The sequence below is a fragment of the Protomyctophum parallelum genome, assembly GCF_964188405.1.
Source record: "Protomyctophum parallelum genome assembly, chromosome: 10".
In the NCBI taxonomy this organism is placed as follows: domain Eukaryota; kingdom Metazoa; phylum Chordata; class Actinopteri; order Myctophiformes; family Myctophidae; genus Protomyctophum; species Protomyctophum parallelum.
Window position 1 is genome coordinate 4055693 of NC_139704.1, and position 21079 is coordinate 4076771.

Below are 21079 nucleotides of genomic sequence, written 5' to 3' on the forward strand. Positions count from 1 at the left end.
TGACATCTGTGAACGGAAGTCACCATTTGTGGCACGAGCAATACATTTCTATAATGACGGTTTCATAGTGTTTACATTCGTTAAAGGCAAGGCACTTAAATTATTATGATTTTGTTTTTTTATCAAACACAATACAAAACATGAACATAAATAAAAAAGTAACTTACTTCCATTGTAATACAAATAGGTAGCAATATGGCACGCAGTTAAATCTATTTTGCGCAGCACCATAGATAAGATAATACCTAGTACCTACATATCTCAAATGATTCAGGAATGTTTCTTATTCTGATGGAATGTGAAAAATAAGCAGAAGAATATCGTTACCTTCAATCTAGTTAAATATATAGTTGAAGTTAAAATGCATAAGATCGTAAAAAACAAAGGTTTCAGTTGAACTGAAACAGAGATTGAGAGTGCTTGAGTGGGCTTTACGCACTCGCTCAAAGCACGTTGTTTAATTTAGTGAAAAAAGAAAATGGAGAAAGAATGTCACGACTGATTAATTCATTTGAACTAAATCTATCAATCAAAGTCATGACACTTGAAGGATGTCTAAAAGTCGTAATAAAATAATAATAATAATAATGCACAATAAAAATCCAGAGCGGCAATTTAACCCATTCTGACCGGGCACCCATTTTGGTGTCGGCATCATGTTATGCTTTAGCTATTTAAAAATAGCAGATCTACAAGCTCATATCGCGCCACCGAGTGGCGCGATACGAGCTTGTAGGTCTGCTATTTTTTGAAAAATCGAAGAACGACTGACATTTTTAGAATCTGATCTCAGGTCAGAATGGGTTCATCAGACCAGTGTGTGTCCGGCGGAAACCTCGTATGAATCTGATCTCAGGTCAGAATGGGTTAATTCCGGTGGATATCTTTATACACGGTCCGAGTTAACCGCTTAGACCCTATGATACCCTTATTGATCGGGGTCCCCCCAGGGGTCTATACTTGGTCCCCTTCTTTTTCCATCCCTACACCAAATGTCTTTGCTAGAAAACAGCCGACCCTACAAGCGTGAAGATCAGATGTTTATTAAGACATGCCCAGACCGTTTTTTTTGTTTTTGTTTTGCTGTGTTTTGCTCCATGCGTCGCGTTAAGGCCATTTCCATGCTTTGGAGCGACAAGTGTATAAACGGTGCATCGCGCGACAACAGTCACCTCGAAAACAACAGACAAAATGTGTTGCTGATTGTTTGGGGAAAATGAGGTAATTTTTCCGGAGAGTCGTTGAATTGCAGACCAGTGGTTCTCAAAGTGGGGTCCGCAAATGTCGTTAATATGGCAATATCGCAATCATTTTGACCATTTCATCCATTTATATGTTGGCTTATATTGGGATATATCAGATAAACAAGCTTGCAGAGCGCGGCACGAAGCTTGTACATCTGCTATTTCTGTAACATCTTTGAAAAATATCGAAATTGTTTGGAAAACGTTGAATAATCTTGAAATTCTTTTACACAAATCTTCTCTTCTGGGGGCTCAAAAACATTTCAGATGGGGGTCCGTGTGGCCAAATACCAGAGGTCCTTGACTTGAGAAAGTTTGAGAACCACTGTCGGCAGGCAGTGAAAAAAGGTACTCGGAATGAGATGAAAAACTTGTCGCTTCCAAGCTTAAATTGGCCTTTGGGAGCTATGTGAGAGTTTTTAGTCCTTCTGTAGCGAGCTATAGTAGTCGGTCAGAACCTTCCAGGCTTTGGGAGCCATGAAGCCTTCTGGGGGATTCTCTCCACTCCGAGCCAGCTTCCTCATCTTGGTGCCGGAGATGAACTCAAAGTCAGCATTTCTAAAAAATAATAATATATATATATATACAGGCATTAGTAGAGCAAAAACAAACAGCGGCAAATGTCTGTTAAGCTGTTCCAATCTATGGTAAAATTATGAAACAGTGTGACAGGAGTCCTCCACGCCAGTGCTGTTTCCTAAAAACAATTGGCACAATAGTTGTCAACTAAAACTATGTAAGGCTGCAACGATTCATCGATTAATCGTAATCAAATCGATTATTCAATTAGTTGTCAACTAATTTGGTAATCAATTAATCGAATCGGCAACTAATCACTAGTTTTTTGCAATTTATCATAGGTGATTTCCCACTTAACCATAGTTTTTAACCATAGTTATCCAGTGTTAAGTGTAACTAATTAAAGAGGAGTGATCCATCTCTCTTCCCTTACAATCTGATGATAGTTGCACAGTAGCGACTGCAAAGCAAAATATGACACATAACGATTTATAGTATCAAGTACAAAACATATGGCTTTTTTAAATGACCTATTTGAGTTCAGAAGATTACTGTTCCTTCTAGACTGACACATGTGCAGTTATTCTTTAATCAAATGTATGCAGTCAGAATAAGCCTAAAGACACCATGAGTTGCTTTCATTAATTTTAGTATTTTATTTGAATAGCAACCTAATCAGCAGCTAATCAAATGAAAATTTTAATTAATTATATTTTCTGTTAGTTAGAACATAGCTAAATTAGTGTCATAATCCGATTAATCGATTAATCGTTTAAATAATCGGCAGATGAATCGATTATGAAAATAATCGTTAGTTGCAGCCCTAAAACTATGACAAAAAAATGTTTGTCGACTACCTTGTAAGGTACGACGACTAAAACTATAATGACTAATTCATATATTGACAATAAATAAAAACTAGACAAATGTTAGGGAGGGACTAGTGGAGAAGAAATCCCGAGTGCGTTCGTATATATGCGCACTGGGAACGTGCTCGGTTATTTGTGTGCGCTGGGTGGTCACGTCACAGAGTAATAGAGAGTATGTGACGAGTATGTCATATGTTTACGAAATGTTCAAACATGGGCCAAAGTAAATGGTGTACACTTGTATGGTGATGCACAGTACAATGCTTTGCCTTTTTAATTAGTTAGCTTAGCTTTCGCCCTGACGCACTCACACTGAACAACCCCGACTTCTGAGTAGAGTCTTTCAGTGCAAGCGCTCAGCACACCCGGGGCGCAGCACACTAGATGATTGCCCCAAATATGGAGATGTCATACATCAGGTTAGGTTACACCATTGTTACACCTTATCTTGTTTTGTTCCAAGCCTGGGGCCAGAATGACCTTATACTCTACCTTACTGGCAGTGCTGGCCCATCAACATATTTGCATTGCAATGTTTAAAATGTTCCTGCAATGTTTTCATTTACAAATCGCCAAAAACCGGATATGTGTGTTGGCCCTGATCACAGGAGCTAAAAGTAGTTGAACCTCCAGCCTTATAAGGCCTTTTCACACAGAAAATGACTGACGCACCTTGGTGATTATTATTTGAGGGGTAGCTAAGTTGAGAAACGTTGACGCAAGCCGGGGGCGGGCCCCATGTTAAATGGTTGCGTGCATGCTCGTTTCTTCGACCTTTTCGTTGTAAGTGTGCTTTATAAATGTGGTTTGAGTATAGACAATTAGTCATCAGGTAAAAATATCACGATGATGACCCAGCCCTAATGGTGACAGACTAGTATTAACCCATTCTGACCGGGCGCCCATTTTGGTGTCGGCATCATGTTATGCTTTAGCTATTGAAAAATAGCAGATCTACAAGCTCATATCGCGCCACCGAGTGGCGCGATACGAGCTTGTAGGTCTGCTATTTTTTTTTTATCGAAGAACGACTGACTTTAAAAAAAAAATCTGATCTCAGGTCAGAATGGGTTCATCAGACCAGCGTGTGTCCAGTGCGGAAACCTTCGTATGAATCTGATCTCAGGTCAGAATGGGTTAACAATGAACAATCTCATCATATACTCACCGCTCCTTGTCATAAAAGTCCATGGCCTTCTTGACCTTGTTGTATGCAGCTACCCTGAAGGGGATGATCTCCACGGAGGTGAGGCCAGGGGCCATGGTGAGGACCTTACTCCCGTGGGTGGGCTCGTACATGTCCTGTTTGGTCTCGGGGTGGGGCATGCCCGCCGGGTCGCGGCCCACTATGTAGAAGTTGGCCCCAGCCACCATTCTTGCCCTGCAATGCCATTGCACCTGGAAGAAGGGGGGTTCGATTTGATTAGATCTTTTAAAACAATTCAAAAACAAATACACCAGATATTGCAAAAATATCTGTACTGTTACTGCATTGCCTCTGCTGACCCCTGCTGGACAGTTTGTTAGGTGCATAGATACAAAAGTCTACTTTGCACAAGCAGTATAGTGTTTGCATTTGTGGGTGACGTGTATTATTGTGTTCATTTGTTATGCTACGTTGATGAATTCAATGCATAGGACCACAATGGAAACAAGTCCCCCAGACAGTACCACGTGCTGTTTACATTTCTGACTAATAAAGTATTCAATCAATCAATCAATCAATCAATCAATCAATCAATCAGTGGTGGAAAGTAACTAAGTACTTTTACTTAAGTACACTTTTGAGGTATTTGTACTTTACTTGAGTATTTCCAATTTCCAGTACGTTTACTTCTACTCCACTACATCTCAGAACCAAATTTTTTACTTTTACTCCACTACAATTATTAGAACATTTTAGATACTAGTTACTTACCAATTTACTTAATTGGTAAGTAATGCGTCACGTTGCGACGCATTGTAGAGCTTGTAGAATAGATCTGCGATTTTCAATAGATTTTGTACACATTTTGAACTTGTGAAATGGGACATTCTGCAATATGAGTACTTTCACTTTTAGTACTTTAACAGTTTCCGTGCCGGGAATGGATTACTCCAGGTTAATGTCGCTGCCGTATCGGACATACCCGCCTTTTGTTTTATGTGTTTAATCCGCCGTAATGTAATGAATCAAAAGAAAATCCGTCTTCGTCGCGGAGTATGAGACTGGATGCCTTCGCTGTGATGACGAAACCGGAAATCGTCACATGCTGTGGGCTGCTAGGGCTTCTGGGAAATTGAGGCCAATGGAAATGCATTGGATGCAACGCCTCATTGAAACCAATCTTGTGTGCGTCTTCCGGATGCACCAAGATGGTGGATGCTACACACAGATCATAACAAACCACGGGAGCTTTTTTTGATGGATTTTCGCGGATTAAAAGCCCAAATAATTCAGCGTATGCTCTAAAGGTAATACAACAATCTCGGCAGTGAAGGGGGGTTGATTAAAATGCGGGTTAATCGTAAAAAACAGTCAAACTGTTAAAGGACCACTTCACCACTTTTCAACCTATCTTCATATAATAGGTCCCCACTAATAATCATGAAAAAAATGGAGCATTTCTTTCTACTCCGTCTGTGTCTCATAGGAGGGCTGTTCAGAAACCGTCTTCCAGTGACATCATCGATGGGGAATACAGGCTAATAAAAACTGCAGGCTTTCTAGTCCTGAAAAGTTGCAATGCGAAAATGGAAGCCATTGTTCTCACGATAATGAAAATATAAACATTTTTGTAAAAAAATCTTGTTTAAAAAATATCTGCCTAATGATGATGTCACTGGAAGACGGTTTCTAAACTGCCCACAGCCCTCCTATGAGACAGACTGAGTAGAAAAAGATCGTGCCATTTTATCATGATTATTAGTGAGGACCTATTATAGGAAGATAGGTTGAAAAGTGGTGAAGTGGTCCTTTAAGTACATTTTGACGCTGATAATTTTGCACTTTTACTCAAGTACATTTTCAATTCCGTACCTTTTACTTTTTAACGCAGTACTTCAAAATTGCAGTATTGGTACTTTTACTTAACCCATTCTGAACGGGCACCCATTTTGGTGTTATAGCATCATGTCATGCTTTAAGCTATTGAAAAATAGCAGATCTACAAGCTCATAGCGCGCCACCGAGTGGCGCGATACGAGCTTGTAGGTCTGCTATTTTTGAAAAATCGAAGACACTTTTAGAATCTGATCTCAGGTCAGAATGGGTTGATAATGAAACTGTCAGGATGTAATAGACAAATTCTACAAATGTCTTCTAAATCAGTAGTTCACTAAGTTTCAAAAATAGCAGAAAATAGCCACTCGGTGGCGCGCTACGAGCTTGTAGGTCTGCTATTTTTGAAAAATCCAAGAACGACTGACATTTTTTTTTAGAATCTGATCTCAGGTCAGAACGGGTTATAATCAGACCAGCGTGTGTCCGGCGGAAACCTCATATGAATCTGATCTCAGGTCAGAATGGGTTAAGTACCGTAAAACAATCAAGTATTTTTTTTTCCACCATCGCAACCAACCAACGACTCAATCAAATCAATCAATCAATCAAATCGATCAAAACCCTCACCTCGGTGGGCCCGGCGTACATCATGGGTGAGGGGAAGATGGCCACGATGGTGCTGTCGGGGTCCAGCACGCCCTCGTCCAGCACGGCGGCGTGCTGCCTCATCCTCCACTCCAACGGCACGTCGTCGTCCTTGGTCCAGCCGCCCAGCGGGTGCAGCAGCAGCACGGGCCGCTGGTAGCCGCGCTCCAGCAGCCGCCGCTTGGTGTCCTGCATGAGCAGCGCGTGGCCGTTGTGCACCGGGTTGCGCAGCTGGAACGCAAATATGGCGTCTGGGGAGGGGGTGTGGGGGGGTGAGGGGGGGGGGGGTGTGGACGTTAAAACCCATTTTGATCTGAGATCAGATTCATACGAGGTTTCCGCCGGACACACACTGGTCTGATTATAACCCATTCTGACCTGAGATCAGATTCTAAAAAAATGTCAGTCGTTCCTTCGATTTTTCAAAAAATAGCAGACCTACAAGCTCGTATCGCGCCACTCGGTGGCGCGATATGAGCTTGTAGATCTGCTATTTTTCAATAGCCAAAGCATAACATGATGCCGACACCAAAATGGGTGCCCGGTCAGAATGGGTTAAAACCCATTTTGACCTGAGATCAGGTTCTATGAATGTCTTTCTACGTCCTGACGGTTTTCTGAAAAAAGCTGTGTTTCTGTGTCGGTCGTTCTTTGATTTTTTCAAAAATAGCAGACCTACGAGCTCGTAGCGTGCCACTCGGTGGCGCGCTATGAGCTTGTAGATCTGCTATTTTTCCAATAGCTAAAGCATGACATGATGCTGACACCAAAAGGGGTTCCCGCCCAGAATGGGTTCAAATAAAAATCAGATCACTTCCATTGTGAATGTCATTCCTGTTGATTATTGTGTTCTGTATCTCGGCTACATTGAAAATGAGGGCCTGCCCCTCCAACTGTATACTCTGAGCTGACATAAAGGTTACGATGATGATGACGACGACGACATCAAAGTAAAGGTTGTTTGTAGACGACAAAATAAACGAGGCAAAGATAATTCAAAACTAAATGTAGGAAACTAAAAATATGAGGAACCCAACAAACGTGTCCCGACCCACTGTTTGGGAACCAGTGAATTAGATAAGTACACAGTAGCTACAGTGGACAGTGCACATAATGTATTCACCCATTATAAACACAGTTTAAGTAAAATAGTTTTTGTTTCACATTCCCAGTGTACATTCTGTGCAAAGTGTACATTACACACATACATGCCGCCATGAGTCATTATCAAAGCTCAGATGATGGGAGCACAGTCTAGAGCAGCAAATGAACATCAAAACGTACAACTCCAAAACGTTCAGAAATCATGGTGCAGAGTAGGGATTTTAATATATATATATATTTTTTAATAAAATGTATATATCGACAAATCGATTAACCACTTAAAGGATTAGTTCACCCACAGAAAAAAAAACTTATTTTCTATCAGTTACACGCCCCTGGAGTTTGTTGTTTTTAGTTTTTTTTTTAATCACATTCCTATATGCCAATAATTTGATAACCGGCTGTGCAGAGGTTGCGCTTCCGGTAGGAGACACAAAGTAGACTATTTGTGTCTCCATAGGGAACCACTGCTGGTCATCAAATTATTGGCAAAAAAACCCCCCACAAAATTACATTACAAAACAAAACAAAACAATCCATGAATTCAAGTCTCCATACTCCATAGGGTGAGTGATCGATAGGGGGAAAAGATATTTTTGGTGGCTGAACTATCCCTTTAAGTGTTATTTGAAAATGGTGGACCTACAAGCGCAAGCTTGTAGTTGTTGTAGCATCCGACAAGACAACGCAACCACTTAAACCCCATTCTGACCGGGCACCCATTTTGGTGTCAGCATCATGTTATGCTTTAGCTATTGAAAAATAGCAGATCTACAAGCTCATATCGCGCCACCGAGTGGCGCGATACGAGCTTGTAGGTCTGCTATTTTTGAAAAGTCGAAGAGCGACTGACATTTTTAGAATCTGATCTCAGGTCAGAATGGGTTCATCAGACCAGTGTGTGTCCGGCGGAAACCTCGTATGAATCTGATCTCAGGTCAGAATGGGTGAAAGAAAACCGAAATGACAACAGGTACAGAGCCCTGATGGACTCCGCTCAACCATAACGGGGTGGTTGAACGCATAGCGTTCCACAAGTCAAAGTGGGCGAAGGCGCACAAGAACAGGGTTGCAGCATTCATTCTTTCAACACTTTACAGATGCGTGAGGCTGCCATCAAGTGAAGTATAAACACAGCAACTCAGACATGCTTCATGCAAGCTTTTAGTTTACCATTATACTTTTTTCACCAGGTTCCTTTGTCAAGAGCTTCTGAAAAACATTTAAAAGTGGCTTTAACCCATTCTGACCGGGCACCCATTTTGGTGTCAGCATCATGTTATGCTTTATCTATTGAAAAATAGCAGATCTACAAGCTCATATCGCGCCACCGAGTGGCGCGATACGAGCTTGTAGGTCTGCTATTTTTGAAAAATCGAAGACACTTTTAGAATCTGATCTCAGGTCAGAATGGGTTAATAATGAAACTGTCAGGATGTAATAGACATTTTTTTAATCTGATCTCAGGTCAGAATGGGTTAAGTGGGGTCGCCCGCTGGCCAAGTGGTCCAGGCGCATGCCACATATATAAGGCTTTGGCCTGACAGCAAGTTGCGTGCTCGAGTCCCTCTCATGACGACCCTAGCTCCCTCTCTCCCTCTCTCTCTCCCTCCCTTCCTCCCTCCCGTCAATCTCCACTGGATACTATCAATAAAGGCAGAAAAAAGCCAAAAACAAATCTTTAAAAAGATAAATAAAAAGGTTTCTTTAAAAGGGACACTTCACCCTTTTGCAAAAAATGTGAATGACGTTTACAAGATTTAGAACACTTTTCTGGGGGGTCTTTATTTATGTAATATGTGGTTTTTAGATATTTCAGATTTTATCCCAATGTCTCTGATGGACTACACTAGTCCTTCCTGGACTACAATTCCCATAATGCTTTGGTGCACTGCTTCTCCTTGTAGATAGATGTATCGCGGGTTCGACTCCCGATCCCGACGACCGGCTGCGTGCCACCGCCCATTTCTCTCCCCTCATTTCCTGTCAACTTAGCCTACACTATCTAATAAAGGCAGAAAAAGCCCCAAAAATACATAAAAAAGGAAAAGTGTTGGATAAATCTGAGATATATATATTTTTTAAACACAAATGTTTTACTTAAGTAGAAGTATCAATACCGCAATGTAGAAATACTTTGTAGTGGAGTAGAAGTAAAGTGAATACTGGAAATACTCCAGTAAAGTAATACAAAAATACCTTGTACTTCATTTAAATTGTATGGTACCCGAGTAATGTACTTAGTTACTTCACACCACTGTTTGTTATCAGTATTAAATACATTATGTAAATTGAATTTCTAACCTGCTTTCATGTCTTTGAACTTCTGTTTGAGCTCCAGCGGAGTGAGGCGGTACTGGTCCAGCCCGTCCTGCCACCTGATTCGCTCCAGCACCTCGAGGTCACCGCCGACCAGCCATTCACCTCCCTCCATAACCATCTGCAAAAGATACAGGAAATAGAATCATCCACATCATAGACATATAAACCTTTATGTAGGGGTGTTGTGGGCAGGTTAGTATACCTTTATGTAGGGGTGTTGTGGGGCAGGTTGGTATACCTTTATGTAGGGGTGTTGTGGGCAGGTTGGTATACCTTTATGTAGGGGTGTTGTGGGCAGGTTGGTATACCTTTATGTAGGGGTGTTGTGGGCAGGTTGGTATACCTTTATGTAGGGGTGTTGTGGGGCAGGTTGGTATACCTTTATGTAGGGGTGTTGTGGGCAGGTTGGTATACCTTTATGTAGGGGTGTTGTGGGCAGGTTGGTATACCTTTATGTAGGGGTGTTGTGGGCAGGTTGGTATACCTTTATGTAGGGGTGTTGTGGGGCAGGTTGGTATACCTTTATGTAGGGGTGTTGTGGGCAGGTTGGTATACCTTTATGTAGGGGTGTTGTGGGCAGGTTGGTATACCTTTATGTAGGGGTGTTGTGGGCAGGTTGGTATACCTTTATGTAGGGGTGTTGTGGGCAGGTTAGTATACCTTTATGTAGGGGTGTTGTGGGCAGGTTCGTATACCTTTATGTAGGGGTGTTGTGGGCAGGTTGGTATACCTTTATGTAGGGGTGTTGTGGGCAGGTTGGTATACCTTTATGTAGGGGGTGTTGTGGGCAGGTTGGTATACCTTTATGTAGGGGTGTTGTGGGGCAGGTTGGTATACCTTTATGTAGGGGTGTTGTGGGCAGGTTGGTATACCTTTATGTAGGGGTGTTGTGGGCAGGTTGGTATACCTTTATGTAGGGGTGTTGTGGGCAGGTTGGTATACCTTTATGTAGGGGTGTTGTGGGGCAGGTTGGTATACCTTTATGTAGGGGTGTTGTGGGGCAGGTTGGTATACCTTTATGTAGGGGTGTTGTGGGGCAGGTTGGTATACCTTTATGTAGGGGGTGTTGTGGGCAGGTTGGTATACCTTTATGTAGGGGTGTTGTGGGGCAGGTTGGTATACCTTTATGTAGGGGTGTTGTGGGGCAGGTTGGTATACCTTTATGTAGGGGTGTTGTGGGCAGGTTGGTATACCTTTATGTAGGGGTGTTGTGGGCAGGTTGGTATACCTTTATGTAGGGGTGTTGTGGGCAGGTTGGTATACCTTTATGTAGGGGTGTTGTGGGGCAGGTTGGTATACCTTTATGTAGGGGTGTTGTGGGGCAGGTTGGTATACCTTTATGTAGGGGTGTTGTGGGCAGGTTGGTATACCTTTATGTAGGGGTGTTGTGGGCAGGTTGGTATACCTTTATGTAGGGGTGTTGTGGGCAGGTTGGTATACCTTTATGTAGGGGTGTTGTGGGCAGGTTGGTATACCTTTATGTAGGGGTGCTGTGGGCAGGCTGGTATACCTTTATGTAGGGGTGTTGTGGGCAGGTTGGTATACCTTTATGTAGGGGTGTTGTGGGGCAGGTTGGTATACCTTTATGTAGGGGTGTTGTGGGCAGGTGGTCCCCCACTGCCGGGCGCAGCGCTCCTCCTTGCGGTGCTCATAGAACTCGGGGTTCCTCAGGATGGCCACCCTGTTGCCCTGGAACTCCAGCGCCACGGCAGCACAGCCGTCCAGCTCCTCCTTGGTCTCGGTGCTGACAGGCAGCACGATGGGAACAGACAGGTTGATCGTACCGCCTGAAACAGCCCCCCAAAAAAACACATTAATTAAACATGCTAATGCTAACATGCTAATGCTAACATGCTAACAAGCTAATGCTAACATGCTAATGTCCTATCCACAGCTTTGTGTGTTTGTATGAATGAGCATGGAATGTGCTCGGCCGATTGGCTGAGCACGGGAATGTGATGTACGACGATGTATGATGATAAGAGCGTCCCTCGCTTCACGCGAGTGTGATCGATTTAGTCGTCGCTTATAATGCCTACTGTAGATATAATAGAAAAACGTGCTTCTCAATAACTAATCTCTCACAAAGCTAGCTCTGATGAAAAAGTTGACTGCAAAAAAATTATAATAATAACCCATTCTGAACGGGCACCCATTTTGGTGTCGGCATCATGTTATGCTTTAGCTATTGAAAAATAGCAGATCTACAAGCTCATATCGCGCCACCGAGTGGCGCGATACGAGCTTGTAGGTCTGCTATTTTTGAAAAATCGAAGAGCGACTGACATTTCTAGAATCTGATCTCAGGTCAGAATGGGTTAATCAGACACAGTGTGTGTCCAGTGGAAACCTCGTATGAATCTGATCTCAGGTCAGAATGGGATAATCATGGGATAAAAAAAAAGAAAACCACTGGACTAGATCAATCCTGAGTCGAGGGACAGCCCTATAGAATCTTACCATCCAGCAGGTTTCCAAAGTGCTGAACCTGGAGGAACTCTCTCTCCCTCATGAAGCCCTTCAGAGGACTGGCCCAGCCTTCTGCCAACACCTGCACCCACTGGAGGTCCAGCTGCACCAGGAGGACAAGCCATATACGTTAATAACACTCACATCAACTGCACCAGGAGGACAAGCCATACGTTAATAGCACTCACATCAACTGCACCAGGAGGACAAGCCATATACGTTAATAACACTCACATCAACTGCACCAGGAGGACAAGCCATACGTTAATAGCACTCACATCAACTGCACCAGGAGGACAAGCCATATGTTAATAACACTCACATCAACTGCACCAGGAGGACAAGCCATACGTTAACAACACTCACATCAACTGCACCAGGAGGACAAGCCATACGTTAACAACACTCACATCAACTGCACCAGGAGGACAAGTCATATATACGTTAACCCATTCTGACCTGAGATCAGATTCATACGAGGTTTCCGCCGGACACACACTGGTCCTGATGAACCCATTCTGACCTGAGATCAGATTCATACGAGGTTTCCGCCGGACACACACTGGTCCTGATGAACCCATTCTGACCTGAGATCAGATTCTAAAAATGTCAGTCGCTCTTCGATTTTTCAAAAATAGCAGACCTACAAGCTCGAATCGCGCCACTCGGTGGCGCGATATGAGCTTGTTGATCTGCTATTTTTCAATAGCTAAAGCACAACATAGTGCTAACACCAAAATGGGTGCCCGGTCAGAATGGGTTAATAACACTCACATCAACTGCACCAGGAGGACATGCTATAAATTAATAAAATAATCCATTCATAATTAATCCCTATTTTAGGCATAGGTTAAATGTATTTAAAAAAAATACCAAAGAGAGTGTATACGATCTCAAAGGGTTGTGATGTCATTCAGTGGTGGAAAGTATATACTCAAGTACTGTACTTGGAAGGATTTAGCCGCGGTTGCCGCGGGTAACGGCAGTTTAGGGTGGAATTGGGTCAATTCAATATGTTATATTGGATAAACCGCGGGTGAAATAACGCGGGAAATAAATTAATGGCATCCATCTATATGCTTATCATAGCTTTTAAAACACACAAAATCTTGGCGTTAGTATGTATTTTAATTTCATCATTTTCCATGAACTGGCACAAATTAGAGAGAGAGTGGAGAGTGACATTGTTTGTACAAGTACGTATAAATAGCCGATCTACAAGCTCACAACGCGTCGTAGCGACGCGTTGTGAGCTTGTAGATTTATTAATAAATTGGATTAATTAATAAATTGCGGTCGGAATAACGGGCGGATTATAATTATGCACGCGGGAATTCGGGTGACAAAAAAAGCTCATCCGCTGATCTCTAGTACTTAAGTAAAGTTTTGAGGTACTTTTACTTTACTAGAGTATTTCCAATTTCCAATACTTTTTACTTTGAAAACATTAGTTACTAGTTACTTTGTAGATTTTGATTAGTATTACAAAACATACCACTTCATTCCGGCCATTTGAAAATAGCCGCTCCGTCTGCATCTTGTATGTAGATTTGCTATTTTTGAAAACTTAAAAACGGCCAATTCTTACATAATGAGTCATTTTACTTTAGGTGCTTTAACCCATTCTGGGCGGGCACCCATTTTGGTGTCAGCATCATGTCGTGCTTTAGCTATTGAAAAATAGCAGATCTACAAGCTCATATCGCGCCACCGAGTGGCGCGATATGAGCTTGTAGGTCTGCTATTTTTGAAAAATCGAAGAACGACTGACATTTTTTAGAATCTGATCTCAGGTCAGAATGGGGTAATCAGACCAGTGTGTGTCCAGTGGAAAACCTCGTATGAATCTGATCTCAGGTCAGAATGGGATAAAGTATTCCATCAATCATTATTAAACATGTTACCTTGGTGATGGTGATGGTGGGCAGTGTGCTTGCGTCAGCCACAGCCAGGTGAAGCTTATTCTCTGGAACAAAGAGCTCATTCACCTCTTCCAGAACCCCACTGGGTACTATATTCTACGGGCACAAAGACAAAAAGGTATACAATATTATATATTATATTTCTGTGCAAAGCCAACTGTAACCTCACCTGGAATATTTTGAAGGCTGTTCAATTTAAAAGATGCAGAGGCTGACATACCCGGTAATGCCACTTAACCCATTCTGTACGGGAACCCATTTTGGTGTTAGCATCATGTTATGCTTTAGCTATTGAAAAATAGCAGATCTACAAGCTCTTATCGCGCCACCGAGTGGCGCGATAAGAGCTTGTAGGTCTGCTATTTTTGAAAAATCGAAGAACGACTGACATAGAAACATAGCTTTATCAGAAAACTGTCAGGATGTAGAAGACGTTTATAGAATCTGATCTCAGGAAGAATGGGTTAATTACATTATGCTTTAATTGGCTACTAGATTAGTGTGTAAACATTAAATGTACAATATTCCATAAAGATTAAGTGCAGTGCTGTGCCCTGCACACCCACAGCCACAACACTAGAGGGAGCAACCATGATCTAGTACCACCTGAATGTAGAACAAACATGGGGGAAAGAAATCTCCTTCAACTACTCAGCCATCAAAACACGGAACGCCCCCGACAGCATCCATTTACCCATTCTGACCTGAGATCAGATTCTAAAAATGTCTATTACATCCTGACAGTTTCATTATTAACCCATTCTGACCTGAGATCAGATTCTAAAAGTGTCTTCGATTTTTCAAAAATAGCAGACCTACAAGCTCGTATCGCGCCACTCGGTGGCGCGATATGAGCTTGTAGATCTGCTATTTTTCAATAGCTAAAGCACAACATGATGCCAACACCAAAATGGGTGCCCGGTCAGAATGGGTTAAAGGATGTAAATCACTGGGTTTCTTCCAAAATTGGCTTAAAAACATGTAATTGTCCCATCATTTGTGTTTGTGTTTGTTGATGACATGCATCGTGTTAATCTTTTATGTCGATTCATTGAATACTGTACCGGACCACAATGGAAGCATTCAATCAATTAATATTCAATGCTTGCCTAAATGCACTTGGTTATTTTCTAGCACTGAATTGTTGATATTTGTTGGTTCAGGCAGAGGTTATCTCATTCTGAACGGGCACCCATTTTGGTGTTAGCATTATGTTATGCTTTAGCTATTGAAAAATAGCAGATCTACAAGCTCATATCGCGCCACCGAGTGGCGCGATACAAGCTTGTAGGTCTGCTATTTTTGAAAAAATCGAAGAACGACTGACATTTTTAGAATCTGATCTCAGGTCAGAATGGGTTAATCAGACCAGTGTGTTGTCCAGTGGAAACCTCGTATGAATCTGATCTCAGGTCAGAATGGGTTATAGAACGTGCTTCCTGTCCCCACCTGGTCCCTCAGCAGTTTGAGCACTTGCTCGATGCACTCGTTCACAGTCTGCTCTCCCGTCTTCAGCACCAGCTCTGGTGTCTCCGGTCGCTCATAACACGAGTCGATCCCAGTGAAACCTGACAACGAAGAGAGAGAGACAGAGAGACACAGAGAGAGAGAGAGAGAGAGATATGTGATTAATTATCACATGAACACCGACGTCCCTTTTCCGGTTGAGGACCCCTTTAATGAAGTAGACAGGGGTTAAAGGTTCAAGGTTCAAGGTTGTTTATTAGTGTCCCCGAAGGGCAAAAGGTTTTACAGCAGGTCATAATGCTTGAAACACATATAAATACATCAGTCAGACCAAAGTTATTGCTGCTGGTCGCAAGCGTGCGCTGCGCCCGGCTACTTGCATCTTCAGAATAGAAAAGAAAAGGCGACCGCCCTCTTCAAGAGGCAAGCATCTACTTAAAGTGGTGAAGTTTCATTAAGAGATGGCTCAGCCAATTCAGTTCCTACTTCAGTGGTTTTCAACCTTTGTCATATCGAGGTCCATTATTTATTCGGCATAACTTCTAGCTAGGATTGCCAAATTCCTATAGTTAAGACCACCATGAGGACATTGGCCTCGGCATCAGTTCGATGCCATTTTGATTACACCTGCCTATAACCTGGTACAGTTAACGTGGCATATCTGAAAGTGCTGCCTGTTAGGGAGATCATATAATAAATCTTCAAGGAAACTAAATTAGAGAACGTTAACCCATTCTGACCGGGCACCCATTTTGGTGTCGGCATCATGTCGTGCTTTACCTATTGAAAAATAGCAGATCTACAAGCTCATATCGCGCCACCGAGTGGCGCGATACGAGCTTGTAGGTCTGCTATTTTTTGAAAAATCGAAGAACGACTGACATTTTTTTTAATCTGATCCCAGGTCAGATTGGGTTAATCAGACCAGTGTGTGTCCGGCGGAAACCTCGTATGAATCTGATCCCAGGTCAGAATGGGTTAACCAGCACATAGTTTGATATGAACGCTGCCAGCAGACACAGACCTTTGATCTCTCCAGCGCGGGCCTTCTTGTAGAGTCCCTTCACATCGCGGCTCTCACACACCTCCAGCGAGGCGTTGATGAACACCTCGAAGAAGGGCAGACCGGCGCCCATGTGGATCTTCCTGGCCTCGTCACGGTCCTGGAGAATGGTAGACAAGAGAGAGAGAGAGAGACGGGGATGGATGTGGGTCTTTAAACATTTCAACACTCCTTCCTTTCTTTTGTCATGTTGTTGTACTGCCTTTAGCGTCTGTGAATTTCCCTGGCAGGATCAATAAAGGTGTTCTTATCTTTGTATCTCTACCAGGTGCTCATGGTTGTGAAACACCACTGCCTGAACAGGATCAACACAATACAATACACACAATTAACTGCAAACGCAAATGAACTATAACGCATAATTTATGCTCTGCAGTAAGATGGTGTTGTACAGTATAATAGCTGATCTACAGTACAGTACAAACTGCACATGCATCCATGCATGCAACCAGAGACACAGAGGATGACAGTAGAGACGAAGGGCAACTGCTAATAACAACCATGACTTTAACCCATTCTGACCTGAGATCAGATTCATGCGAGGTTTCCGACTGGACACACACACTGGTCTGATGAACCCATTCTGACCTGAGATCAGATTCTAAAAATGTCAGTCGCTCTTCGATTTTTCAAAAAATAGCAGACCTACAAGCTCATATCGCGCCACTCGGTGGCGCGATATGAGCTTGTAGATCTGCTATTTTTAAATAGCTAAAGCACGACATGATGCCGACACCAAAATGGGTGCCCGGTCAGAATGGGCTAGATGATCATTTCCCTGCAGGCACACATTGCTATTTTCATTAAAAAGGTGTGCCTGCTGGTATTATATACATAAAAGAAACCCAACCCAACAGAGACATCTGTTGAAGTTCCAAGGCTGCTAAAAAATGTCATCCATCAAGACAAAGGCAAGTCGCATAACCTTCAGTGGTTCTTAGGCATGTAACGATTCACTGAACTCACGATACGATTCGAATCACGATACTATAGGTTAGATTTTTCACAATTTTTACCAGCTGCTTGAAAAGCGGCTGGTTAACCTGACCTGAGATCAGATTCATACGAGGTTTCCACTGGACACACACTGGTCTGATTAACCCATTCTGACCTGAGATCAGATTCTAAAAATGTCAGTCGTTCTTCGATTTTTCAAAAAATAGCAGACCTACAAGCTCATAGCGCGCCACTCGGTGGCGCGCTATGAGCTTGTAGATCTGCTATTTTTCAATAGCTAAAGCATAACATGATGCTAACACCAAAATGGGTTCCCGTTCAGAATGGGTTAAAGAATGACTAGGAAATGTACGCGACCAGTCACGACCTATAGTCTACTCCAGGGTTGCCAAGTCTGCTTATTTCCAGCAACACTTGGATTGTTTGTTTCTTTTTCTACACAGTTGCTTGCCTGGTTTTTGGAGGTTGGTTAGCTTAATTATTTCTGTCACGACAGTTAATTGCCACCACTGGCAACAACCCATAACATCCCATCGTCTGTTGCACGGCATGGCTAGTCGAGCAGTTCTGATTGGCTGCCTCGTCTCCAGCAATGTTGCCTCAGAATTATTTGGGGTCACTAATGTGAGCATAACAGCGGAGCGCAGCTAAAAAGTGGCATAACGTCAGCAAGCAGACCCACAGATAATAATAATGCATCTGGTAATTAATTGATTTAATCAATTTGGGCTTGTTTAACCCATTCTGAACGGGAACCCATTTTGGTGTCGGCATCATGTTATGCTTTAGCTATTGAAAAATAGCAGATCTACAAGCTCATAGCGCGCCACCGAGTGGCGCGCTACGAGCTTGTAGGTCTGCTATTTTTGAAAAATCAAAGAACGACTGACATTTTTTAGAATCTGATCTCAGGTCAGAATGGGTTCGTCAGACCAGTGTGTGTGTCCAGTGGAAACCTCATATGAATCTGATCTCAGGTCAGAATGGGTTCATTCTTATTTCTCTTACACAAAGTTATGCAGGAACGCCTACCAAGCAACATTAAATTCACTTTGCCACTCGATTTGCCATTCTTATGCATGTGCAATACCCTCTATTTTATTTCTCTTTAATTATTTTCTTCTTAACCTCTTTTCAATATCTTACCGCCCCTCCACACCACCTATTTAGAATGTCATTGTAAAAAGGTATCCTGTACTGTTACAGTATAACGGCATAACTTGTAATGCCGTTAGCCCAGACACTGATGATAACAAGTAAGACGCGCAAACGCGGGAAGCGAACGCAGCTCGTAAATGGCAATAACAACAATTAGAATAAATTACATACTTTTTTAAGGTTTTCTTTTTAAAGTTATCTTTTTTGTGTTTTTTTAAGATTTTATTTTTAAGTTAAGTTTTTTTAAGTTAAGTGTTTTTAAAGTTTTTTTTAAGTTAAGTTTTTTTGTGTTTTTTTAAGTTTTTAAGAAATTTTTTTGAAGTTAAGTTTTTTGAAGTTAAGTGTTTTAAAGTTTTTTTGAAGTTAAGTTTTTTTGTGTTTTTTTAAGATTTTATTTTTAAGTTAAGTTTTTGAAGTTAAGTGTTTTTAAAGTTTTTTTTAAGTTAAGTTTTTTCTTTTTCATTTTAAGTTAAAAAAAATTAAGTTAAGTTGTGTGTGTGTGTGTGTGTGTGTGAGTGCGTGCGTGCGTGTGTGCGTGTGTGTGTGTTTTGTGTGATACAGCTGCGCCCTCTGGTGGCGGGCGGGTGGTGTAACAGGGGGACAGACAGACACACGGACACACAGACATGATCTGCAGGGTCTCATAGTTAGTGCTCACTAATAACCTTGGAGTATGGAGAGATGAAGCTGGTGATGCAGACCAGGCCGGCGTCGGCGAACAGCTTGGCCACCTCGGCGATGCGGCGGATGTTCTCCTCGCGGTCCGTGGCGGAGAAGGCCAGGTCCTTGTTGAGGCCGTGGCGGATGTTGTCTCCGTCCAGGGAGTAGCAGGGGATGGCGTGGGACACCAGGTATTCCTCCAGGGCAAAGCCGATGGTGGTCTTACCGGCGCCGGACAGACCTGCGTTGTGCATGACGGTGGATTTGATTTGATTTATTTGACGTTATATAGGTTTGACCCATTCTGACCTGAGATCAGATTCATACGAGGTTTCCGCCGGACACACACTGGTCTGATTTAACGCATTCTGACCTGAGATCAGATTCTAAAAAAATGTCAGTCGTTCTTCGATTTTTTCAAAAATAGCAGACCTACAAGCTCGTATCGCGCCACTCGGTGGCGCGATATGAGCTTGTAGATCTGCTATTTTTCAATAGCTAAAGCATAACATAATGCCGACACCAAAATGGGTGCCCGGTCAGAATGGGTTAAAGGACAAACATGGTAAATAGCCTCTCACACAAATGCCATTGTTGATCCTTGTCCTTAGCATTTAAACCAATCAGGAGAGAGTACCCATGTATCAGCTTAATTTCTCTAGAGTTCCAGAATCCAGTGCCATCACGTCCAATTTCACTTGTTTAATCTGTATCTTTATAGTTCTCTATCCTGATTGGATAAAAATTGGTATCCTTTATTAAAGAGCTGGAGAGACATGGAGACACTTGTTACTGAGCAAACACTATATAAGAACTATCAGAATATAATTATTTAACAATTATTTTTAACCAAAGAAAATCACTTATACCCTACCTTTTAATCGATTATAACAAACACTGTCATTTTGATAAAGGAATGGCCCCAGCAGCAGCCCTATTAATCGATTATAACAAACACTGTCATTTTGATAAAGGAATGGCCCTAGCAGCAGCATAGCCCTATTAGAATGCTTTATTACCTGTCAGCCAGATGGTGCATCCTCTGAAGCCTCCTCGGGTCCCGACGATCTGGCCTCGTTTGCTCCGGCTCACGTGGTGCGCTTGGTACACGACGTTGGTGGATCTGTTCAGGTCCTGCATCACAAACAATGCTGCTTAGTGCTAGAAGAACCGCCGTTCGTTTCGTCGGCGTCTTTTTGTCCCTGGCGAAAACGAAGTAAAACAAATCTCTGAAAATAAAGCCGATCTACAGTATGAGCTCACAACGCAGTGCGTTGTGGAGCTCGTAGACGGGCTATTTTTGGCGCACAGCCAAGTGTAAATCAGGCATTACGACGCCATATCAAGGCCGGCCGACATACATTTTTGTCAACTAAAGTTTAACCCATTCTGACCTGAGATCAGATTCATACGAGGTTTCCACTGGACACACACTGGTCTGATGAACCAATTCTGACCTGAGATCAGATTCTAAAAATGTCAGTCGTTCTTCGATTTTTCAAAAATAGCTAAAGCATAACATGATGCCAACACCAAAATGGGTGCCCGGTCAGAATGGGTTAATCAACTGTAGATTTTGTCAACTAAGATCTTGTGATGTTTAGTCAACTAAAACTAGACTACAACGAAAACATTTCAGATAACTTAAAATATGACAAAGACGTACAAAAATGAACACTGCTTAGAACATGATCAAA

General features: G+C 42.4%; 1 protein-coding gene across 2 annotated transcripts; it reads right to left on the reverse strand.

Annotated features, from left to right (window-relative positions):
• Nucleotides 1–873: 873 nt before the first annotated feature.
• Nucleotides 874–20549, reverse strand: LOC310865979 (bifunctional 3'-phosphoadenosine 5'-phosphosulfate synthase 2-like). 2 transcript variants are annotated; one of them, XM_083775221.1, is made up of 11 exons: nucleotides 20402–20549; nucleotides 19388–19623; nucleotides 16569–16707; nucleotides 15527–15645; nucleotides 14060–14173; nucleotides 12147–12258; nucleotides 11268–11473; nucleotides 9669–9804; nucleotides 6243–6511; nucleotides 3801–4030; nucleotides 874–1802 (listed from the first exon to the last, which is right to left on the reverse strand). In XM_083775221.1, the coding sequence occupies exons 1-11, from the start codon at nucleotides 20520–20522 to the stop codon at nucleotides 1664–1666; spliced, it is 1821 nt and encodes a 606-aa protein (XP_083631347.1). In that variant the 5' UTR covers nucleotides 20523–20549; the 3' UTR covers nucleotides 874–1663. The 2 variants fall into 2 exon arrangements, with proteins under 2 accessions (XP_083631347.1, XP_083631348.1); XM_083775222.1 differs by lacking the exon at nucleotides 874–1802 and adding an exon at nucleotides 3311–3522 and having other exon boundaries at nucleotides 3782–4030.
• Nucleotides 20550–21079: the final 530 nt, after the last annotated feature.

Bases quoted from the DNA above. Each gene is read 5' to 3' on its own strand.
- LOC310865979 (XM_083775221.1), bottom strand. From the start codon at position 20,522: ATGCAGGACCTGAACAGATCCACCAACGTCGTGTACCAAGCGCACCAC. The intron at 16,708-19,387 runs GTTATTAGTGAG...ACCATTCTCCAG, and splicing joins TCATCTCTCCATACTCCAAG to GACCGTGACGAGGCCAGGAA. The intron at 11,474-12,146 runs GTAAGATTCTAT...GGGCTGTTTCAG, and splicing joins CTTTGGAAACCTGCTGGATG to GCGGTACGATCAACCTGTCT.